Source organism: Phallusia mammillata, chromosome 3, assembly GCF_965637545.1.
Source record: "Phallusia mammillata chromosome 3, kaPhaMamm4.hap1.1, whole genome shotgun sequence".
Classification (NCBI taxonomy): domain Eukaryota; kingdom Metazoa; phylum Chordata; class Ascidiacea; order Phlebobranchia; family Ascidiidae; genus Phallusia; species Phallusia mammillata.
This window is the reverse complement of record NC_137254.1, coordinates 8,309,244-8,318,299: the sequence shown is the minus strand read 5'-3', so window position 1 is coordinate 8,318,299 and position 9,056 is coordinate 8,309,244. Positions and strand designations below refer to the sequence as shown.

Genomic DNA, 9,056 nt, shown 5'->3' with positions numbered 1-9,056 from the left:
TACGGCTGTCAGTAGGACACTGTATGTTAAAACGTAGATGAGGAAACCCGCTTGACACATACAAAGGGCTTTTGCAGAGAGGTAGCTTTATAAAGCTGGTATTGCTGAGAAGATGTAGACATAGTTTTATGGTTTGGTCAAATTTAGCTAAACAACACTGGCTAAAAGTTGACTAATAAGCTGACAATTAAAAATATATTGAAAATGAACTAACTAAGTCAGTGATAGTATGGTTGTAAATACATACGGACGCAATTTTTATGTCAGTATGGTGTTTTTGCGGAAGCACTTCAAATTTCCATCTTTTCCCGAGATCCAACCTAGGACCTTGCCGAAAACTAATCCCAATGAAGGTGTTTTATGCCTGTTGGTGGATCACGCTCCCCGAACCATTCGTATAAATTAATATTTTTATATGGATTCTCTTAATAACATAGTTAATAAATTTTACAGTTACAGTTTCTGTCTTAATAAAAAGTTTTAAAACCGTAAAAAATGGCAAGCCGACCTGTTCAAATTGCTCTTTTTGTTTTCAGTCTGAGTTTATTACACGGAGGTAAGTTGATTTCTTTCAATTAAGTTGCAGAAAGTGAAAATCAACTAGCTGTGCATTGTAATGATACTTGTTGGTTTTAAACTTGTGCTGTTATAATTACCATATTTGTCCATGAGCATAATAATCTAAAGGGCTCTACAGACATACTGCGTTTTGCTTCAAGCGGCGCGTTTTTCCGTCAAACGGCACGCGGTGCACTTAACACACACGTCAACGGCGGCGACGTCGGAGCGAAAATCTCCGTTCAACGCGTCAAGCGGCAGAGTTAAAAATGTTTTAACTTTTCCGCGTGACGCGTTGATGTTTGGTGTCAACGAAATCGAACTAAATGGACTTTGTGATAACTTGGGCTAAAAATACTGCGCTTATTTGCCACATTGTATTAAAACGTATGTCTTTAGGTTTTAGCAAAACAATAAATATGAGTTTTAATGAAATTTTAATACAAATGATCCGGGATGCCCCATACTTGTACAATTCCAAAGACAAATATTACAAGGACCAAATTAAAAAAGACAACATGTGGACCAAGATTAGCCAGAGTACCGGACAACCAGGTAATGTGTAGCTGTAACATGTGTTGTCAGTTGCCCCATTATTATGAGACTAATATTGCATATTCTGTTAATGCTATACTATGGGTATGTCCAAAGTTTTCGCTATTTTGCAGTTGAGTTATGCACAAAGCGCTGGAAAAGCCTGCGTGATCGGTTTTCCAAAGAAAAGAAAAAAAATGAAAATATGAAAAGAAGTGGTGCAGCTGGGACAGCCATATCCGTTTGGGAACATTATGAATCCCTTACTTTTTTGCTTGATCATCTACGGCACAAAATGTGAGTACATTTGGGGGGAATTTAGAAAACTTTAACCAACATATACAAATTTATCTTATTTAGAACGGTTGGAAACTTTACACCCACTACATCAGATACTTCTCTTGGTTCACTACAAGAGGAAACACTACTGGATTTGACCAATACCAGTACTACAGCTGATGAAGGTCCTGTGAACATTAATCATTTTTCGGTTATATTCCATTTCTAGAATTTTTTATATCAATAGATTTGGTAACTTTGGAACCTGTTGAATCAGACACAGAAATTAGTGAGGCCCCTTCTTTCCAGCAAACCAGTTCAGTACAGCCAAGCAAAAAAAGGAAACTGGCTAACCGAGAGCTTCAAGTAAGTTGGAAGATATACATTGGCTATAATTTGTAAGGCAATAACTGTATGTTTCTTCAGGAAAACATATGCAACATGTATAAAGAAAATAAACAAACAATTGAAGCTATTCAGTCAAAAGCCACTGGTCCAAATGATGAGTATGATAGTTTTGGCAGAATAGTTGCATGCAAATTAAGAAAGATGGGTTCTGTCCTTGCTGATCAGGCAATGAGCACTATACTGCAGTACTTATGTGAGCAGAGTTCTGGAGACAGTAACAAAAATTAAACTTGCTCCTTTTAAGTGTACATACATTATATTCTTTCTTTTCATCAACTTTCCTGTTCTTCCCATTTGTTGAGAATTTATTTTCAATAAACAATGAAACCAAACCGTAGTGTGACGAAAAGAACAGAAGTGAAACAGAAACTGATAACATCAATAACAAACTTTTGATTTAGATGCGGTTTACCACTGCATTTTGCCATGGCAATTTTCCAAAGTCAGATAAAAAGTAATCTTTAAAACTTTCACGAATAAGGTAAGCATCTTTAGCATACATGTTAGATCCAGTCCGCCCCATATTATGTAAATTGGTGTTTTGTTGAAAGTTGGTTCGCCATTCTCCCATTGTAACATTGCCCATTCTGTCCTCACGATCAACATAGGTTGGTGAACAGTATAGCCTTTCCTGTGGTAGCCTTTGTTTGTTTTTAGTCTGTAGGTAATTATGCAAGCAGCAAGCTGCCTTTGTAATTACAACAGCTTTGTGGGGTTCAGCAATTATTGGCCTTCTGAAGATGCGCCAACGGGTAGCCAAAATACCAAATGTATTCTCTATCACCCTTCTTGCTCGAGACAGTCTGTAGTTAAAAATACCTTTTTCCTCTGGAAGTCTTCTGCCAGGGTATGGCCTCATTAAATTTGTTTTCAAAGGGAATGCTGCATCTCCAACAAGGCAATATGGTACCATAGCATTGGTTCTTGGAAGATATTCCTCTGGTGGTAAATTCAGGTCATTTTCAAGAAATATTTTTCCCAATTCTGAATTTGAAAACACGCCTCCATCGCTGTGACGCCCAGAATCCCCAATGTCAACCATTGTGAAGCAATACTGTGCATCACAAACTGCCATAAGAACAATGCTGTGGGATCCCTTATAATTAAAAAACTCTGAACCAGAGTTTCCTGGTGCTTGGATAACAATATGCTTTCCATCAATTGCCCCAACACACATAGGAAAATCCCATAGTTCATGAAATTCTTGAGCAATTTTTTTCCATTCTCGTTGTGATGATGGTGGCTTCAAATATTCAGGCATTAATGTATTCCATATGGCTTCGCATGTTTCCATTATTATTAGTCCAACAGTTGATTGTCCAACCCTGTAGCTCAGGGAAATTGTGGTCTGAGAGTCACCAGTTGCCAAATATCTAAAACATTTATACAAACAAAGTATACATTACAAAAGGTAAATAAGAGTTAATAACTTGACCCATACCTTAAAGTGATTGCCAGTCTTTCATCTGGTGATATTGCTTTTATCCAATGTGTGTGCTTTTTATGAATAAGTGGCTCAACTTTCAGCAACAGTTCATCAAAAGTCTCTTTTGTCCATTCGAAAGTATTTGTGGAAACTTTCTGGATCTGAGCGCATGTTTTGGACTAAATTAAATTCACCCAACTCCTCTCTGTCCAAGAGAATTTCTCGAACCCATTCTCTAATCACCAAAACAACAATATTTAAATGCCCAAGAAACATGCATTATTTAAAGTAAAATAGGTGCTTACCTTCTATGAGAAAGATTAAGTGTCAACAACAATATTATGAGAGTTTGTTGTTGTAAAAGTAGCAGCAAAAGCAAATACATGTCTTGATCATCCATTGTTTAAAATGCCAGCAACTGGTCAATACAGAACGCTTGAACAGCATGTGTCACAGACTCACGGCAACCGCGTCTTGTGTGCAAAAGTCACCGCACGACGCCAAACGCGGCGGGACGCATAAAATGCCGTTCCGCACGGCTGACGCGAACGCTTGAAGCAAACGCAGTATGTCTGTACAGCCCTTAAGTGAACTTTTCGCTAACAGAATCTTGACAAAATAGTATTGCAAAACAGTTTTGGTTTGGCATTTTGTAAAAACACTTTTTTGGCTAATATTTGCTCTGAATTAAACTGAATAATTTAGGAAAAACAGCTACTATGTTCTTTCGGCAATGACTACGCTTTTTACTCTGTTGTAAGTTGTGGTATTGGAAGGTTTTTACCCTCCAGTTTGTGCGTCTTACAATCGAGTAAATACGGTACCTTTCAGCAAAACTCATGTAGTTACGTCAGCTTCGCAGAGTGGCGTCACATTTGATTCGGTTGATTAGGCAAATTTTCTGACGTTTTGGCGAATGTCCATACTAAACCAGTCAAACTCTATGTAGGCTACTAATGCATCGATAAACGCGTATGCTTAATTCACATATACAAGTTTGATGAAAGCTTGTTTGCTGCATAATTCATGCTTCTTCTGACATTGCAAATACATTTTAGTTTCGGATGCTCGGTGCAATGTAACGAGTTCAAGCGACCAGATTACGGTCTTCATTGCAACATCAGTTTGTGACAGTTTTATGGTTCAACTCACTTCCCGTCTTGGTTCCGTCAAAATGGTCGCCTATATACGAGGAGCCGAGTTGGCAGCAGATAACTTCTGTGAGGTAAATTTCCCTTTAAATGTCTTCAATTGTCTAAACAAATTCTGTTTAAGGTTTGACACTTACTGAGGTTGATGAGGGTCTAATTTTCAATATACAACTAGATTTGAGTGCCTTCGTATAGCTGCCACATGTTTGCTTTCGATCAACGTTTTATTACACTCTACTCTTCACTTAGTTGCGAGACCATGAGCCTCATGTATAAATCCATTTGAAATACTAATACATTTTCTTATTGTCCAGGTTTACGAGGGAGCAGACACCTCAGGCAATTTGGCCGGGATTTTGCAGGGAGGAGGTCCCTCTTTTCCTGTGGTCCTTACCGGCCCGAATGTCTTCGTCCATTGTGTATCAAACTATACAACAGAAACATTGAATTTCCTAATTCTTCAGGGTATGTAAATTTCTAGATTCGCCAACATAAAGTTAAGACACAAATGTTAACAAGTAAAAAGTCAGGTCCAAATCAAGCCAATTTTGTCCAAACTCGGAATAAAGGGGAAGAACGTTTATTCTGTTACATTTCAGCAAACTTATGTGGGGAAGATACAACTGGGCCAGTGTTTAATTTCATGTCTCCAAACTTCCCGAGCGACTACCCACCTAATCTAGTGTGCACTTGGAATTTTCACTTCGATACCAGGAAGTCCTTGCTGTTTCAATTCTCAGCCTTCTACCTTCAATTAACCTATGATATGTTATTCGTAAGTCAATCATTACGTTCCAGTTCAAATAATGAGAGCGGTTCCTTTACCAATTGCATTAAATTGAAGATGCATTGTTTTCGACACAAGATTTATTGAAATGTTTTTGAGTAAAACAAATAAATAGTTTGTCTAGAACAAACAAAACACTACATCCAAATGACTGTTACTTAAAAAAAATCGCAACTTGGTAACGAAATGCAGCCCAATTGGGCAAGGAAACCGTCACCTCGACAACTAAGCTTTCTAATTCACAACTTTTTAAACAGTTCAAGATCGACAATAATCGCGTGGAGATAGTTAATGGGTCGTTTCAAGGATTTCAACACCGAGTTAACGCAACAAATCTCACCGCTATGTTTCTCAGTGACACAACTATTAATAGAATGGGATTTAATGCAACAGTGGTACTAGAAGAAGGTATGTAAAAATTGTTTGTTTATTTTATTACCGGTCTATAACAATAATTACCGGACTATAACTTGTAGGCAGTGCATTTCTTTAACAATCATTTTGCCAATAAACAAAGCACGGGGCTGGCCCAATTCCTGACCCCACCCGAAAAGCCCGGCCCCACTTGCAACTTGCTTCAAACTGTCCAAGGTTAATAATAATAAAAATGATGCATTTGTAAATTTTGTAGTTGAATTTATATTCCCTAAGCATTTTGTGGTTTACAAAATAAATAAGCGGAATCTTTCTACCAAAACAATTACCAAAGTGTGATTGGTTTTGAAGAAATCAATGTGGAAAGAAAATGAATACATTCCTACCACTTGGTGACGGTCATCAGGTTAATATTCAAAAATCGAAAAATACAGGATCAAAACAATAAAAATTTGGTGGAACGGAAAGTTAGTAAACTGCTCGTTGAACGTTCCTCACCTTCAAACTGAGTTCAACGAACTGGACGAATTTGCTGTTTTCTCTCTGTCTAAACGAGACAACATTGAGTATAAGTTAGAAAATGAATCATTGTTGTTGTGTTATTTATGTAGAAATGCCTCAAGCAGTGGAATGCAGAGAAAAAGATTTGACCATCACGTGAGTTTGTTAGTAACAATAGAGATAATTATTATATTTTTCAAATGTCAAAATATCCTGGATTCTCTATGCGCAGTACAGGCAAAAATGTAATTTACACTTTTTCGGTAAAAATATATTACTAGGACGCTTATGCACGGAAAAAGGCAGCGCGAAGTGTGTTTCGCTGAATGAAAAAATGCATAGCGACACAATAGCACTAAAACAATCACCAAGAAGGAAACAGCTGCGCAGCGTTAAAACGTCATAAAGCGCAAAACAGTGCAGGGCACAATTCATGGGCGAGCGATGAACGCACTGCAGGTACAGAGTGGCTACATACTGTTTATCACAGAGTAGCGATGCGCACATCTTACAACATAGTACACCTTATTCTTAGTCATTGTTTTCTCTCTTATTTTTAGTCGTGTGGTTGTATAGTAGGTCTTAATACATATTTCTTTAAGCATTTGTAGTCCTGCTGAATTTAATTTTTGTCCAAACAGCAAATACCTGATCTTCGCAGAGTTACCCCTGATGAACAGGTGACATTAGATTACGAACTCGGCGACACACTTTACATAGCATTGAACCGGGAAACTCCCCTTGATCAGCTCAATGACAGCTGCAAGTTCACGGGGTCAGATCCGGTGTTCGTGTTTGACATCGGCCAATGTGAAGCCTTTTACAAGGTAACAATCAAAAATATCCAAAATATCACTTCAAATATAATATACAGTAAAACTAATGTGCGATGATAAAAACTTTACACTTGAAAGCTTAGATCCATTACATTAGAAGTAAACTAAAATACACTGCACAATGTTTCTACTTATTCTAGCAGTTTTTAGCCTGTTACTCACAAGAAACTGAAGTACCGCAATTTAGCCGCGCTATACCATCGGGACACTGTCTTGTCACCAGATGCACTGATGAAAACACATAGGTCGAAACTGTGTATATTGTTTGTAGCTTCTAAAACACCTTATGTGTTTATGTCTGTACTTAAAATTTCGAGTGGCTGTTGTAAAATTTGATTGTCAGAAACGTAAACTGCTTCTAAATTTGTATATTTTACAGAATGAGAACGGAATCCTTTCGGTGTCTTTCCTAATCTGGAGGTACCTAGCTCCAACCTCTGCTGTGATTCAACGCGACGTTCAAAACAAGCTCAATGTGACTTGTCTGTTTGACGCTGAACTACTTCTCTCATCATCCAACGTTCAACCACAAGCCGGGTAAGTCACTAGATAAAAAGCTCACAGCATCCGAAATATAAACATCACACATGTCATTCGATGCGGGAGCCCATGTCACATGACACATATGTCACATATCACAAGCACACAATATGCGAAATATGAACATGTCAAATGTAATTTAATGAGGATAGACACGCCACACACGCGCAAAGTCTTTAAGGCACATTGGTGAGGAAATTTAGTTCGATTTTTAGCGCTATTAAAAAAATTCGGAACAAATAGGCGGCAAAGACATCAATACGAAATGACAAAATTTTCAGAAATATGTCCATTTACTTTTTAACTGTTGAAACTTGTTACATTTTGGATGAAAAAAGATCAATAATCCTAGTCGGCGAATGTACCGATATCTAAACATGTAAATTATTTGTAGATCCGCTGAAATTTCAGCTCAGAATACAGGAAACTTTGACGTTGCTCTAAATCTCTTTACCAACGAACATTTCAACGAAAGCTTGCCCGGAGAAGTCATAGTACCTAACTGCATTTTTGCCGAAGTGAGACTGAATGACGTTTCTGTTAGCAACGATGACTTTATTGTCCAGGTGCGTTGAATACAAAAAGATTCTTGTGAAACAAAGAATTATCGATTAGAGCTTCCAGAACATGTTTTAACATGTCAAAGTTGTGCCTAACCTAATGTTTATAAAACGGGCTTCGTAATTGGGATGTGAACTCGCTAAAATTTTAGTCCAATTTTCCATTTACGCAGAATAGGGTTGCTTTGTAGCTTTTAAATATTTCTACTTATAGATTGTAATTACAATTTTTCTGCACAGCTTGAAGAATGTTGGGCGACACGCGTTGAAAACTCCAGTGGTTTGCCGAACTACCAGGTTGTCCAAAGCGGGTAGGCTACATATATAATTTCTAATATACTGGATTACCGTTTAAATTCTTTATTTCTTATCTTTCGTTTTCTATTTTTAACTCTGTGTCACAAATGTCAGGTGCGTTGCGCCACCCAGTGGAGACGAGGCTGCCGACGCAAAGATATTAATGCGAAATTACAAATCCAACTTTGCAACTTTCAAGCTAAAGAGCTTTGTGTGGACAAACTTTACCAATGCAGAACAATTTATCTACATCCACTGCGACGTGACCATCTGTCAAAACTCAACTGGACAATGCCCTGGACAGGTGAGTTGATTTCAGCATATTTCGCTAAAAACAAAATATTGGGCCTAAATGATGTACCGAGGTTTCGGTTGGCTGAAACATTCCAGGCGTATACACCATTTTCCTTTGTTTCGGTTTCGACCCAAACCTTTTGAGGAAGGTTTGGTGCATCACTAATTGAGCTTACCAAGGTTTCAACGTTTTGATGAAGTAAAAACAAATATTATGTTTTCAAGCAAATACTTTAGGACCCAAAATAACATACTTGGTATAAATTTCACAAACCAACAACAATAATTACTCGAAAACATAAAATATTAACATTTTTACAGACATGTGGAGGTGTAGGACGACGATCTGTTGACAACAATGGACGCAACCAAAGACTTTTTGCAGGGCACAATATTTGGTTTAAATACTGCCTGGATTAAACAAGAACAGTTTACCAAAATAACATTTAAATCAAAAGTGAGATCTAGCCTGCTTTATTTTTACTTGGGTTCAAACTGCAATCCGAGTCA

At 37.6% G+C, this 9,056-nt stretch overlaps 2 protein-coding genes across 2 annotated transcripts; both read left to right on the top strand.

Moving 5' to 3' along the window:
* Positions 1 to 495: 495 nt before the first annotated feature.
* LOC145219427 (transcription factor Adf-1-like) lies at positions 496 to 2,007 on the top strand. The gene is made up of 6 exons (XM_080086793.1): positions 496 to 556; positions 958 to 1,113; positions 1,227 to 1,389; positions 1,453 to 1,556; positions 1,619 to 1,737; positions 1,798 to 2,007. Exons 1-6 carry the CDS (start codon positions 496 to 498, stop codon positions 2,005 to 2,007), a joined length of 813 nt encoding a protein of 270 aa, XP_079942919.1.
* Positions 2,008 to 5,517: 3,510 nt separating this feature from the next.
* Positions 5,518 to 9,013, top strand: LOC145219426 (uromodulin-like). Its single transcript, XM_080086792.1, has 8 exons — positions 5,518 to 5,551; positions 6,130 to 6,175; positions 6,681 to 6,846; positions 7,235 to 7,392; positions 7,790 to 7,961; positions 8,196 to 8,266; positions 8,367 to 8,556; positions 8,868 to 9,013. The coding sequence occupies exons 1-8, from the start codon at positions 5,518 to 5,520 to the stop codon at positions 8,964 to 8,966; spliced, it is 936 nt and encodes a 311-aa protein (XP_079942918.1). The 3' UTR covers positions 8,967 to 9,013.
* The last annotated feature ends 43 nt before the right edge of the window (positions 9,014 to 9,056 follow it).

What these genes read in the sequence shown, in the direction of transcription:
- LOC145219427 (XM_080086793.1), top strand. Translation starts at nt 496, where the DNA reads ATGGCAAGCCGACCTGTTCAAATTGCTCTTTTTGTTTTCAGTCTGAGT. An exon ending in GATCATCTACGGCACAAAAT is followed by an intron (nt 1,390 to 1,452) that starts GTGAGTACATTT and finishes TATCTTATTTAG; the next exon opens with AACGGTTGGAAACTTTACAC. An exon ending in CAGTACTACAGCTGATGAAG is followed by an intron (nt 1,557 to 1,618) that starts GTCCTGTGAACA and finishes TTATATCAATAG; the next exon opens with ATTTGGTAACTTTGGAACCT.
- LOC145219426 (XM_080086792.1), top strand. Translation starts at nt 5,518, where the DNA reads ATGGGATTTAATGCAACAGTGGTACTAGAAGAAG. An exon ending in ACGATGACTTTATTGTCCAG is followed by an intron (nt 7,962 to 8,195) that starts GTGCGTTGAATA and finishes TTTTCTGCACAG; the next exon opens with CTTGAAGAATGTTGGGCGAC. An exon ending in CTGGACAATGCCCTGGACAG is followed by an intron (nt 8,557 to 8,867) that starts GTGAGTTGATTT and finishes ACATTTTTACAG; the next exon opens with ACATGTGGAGGTGTAGGACG.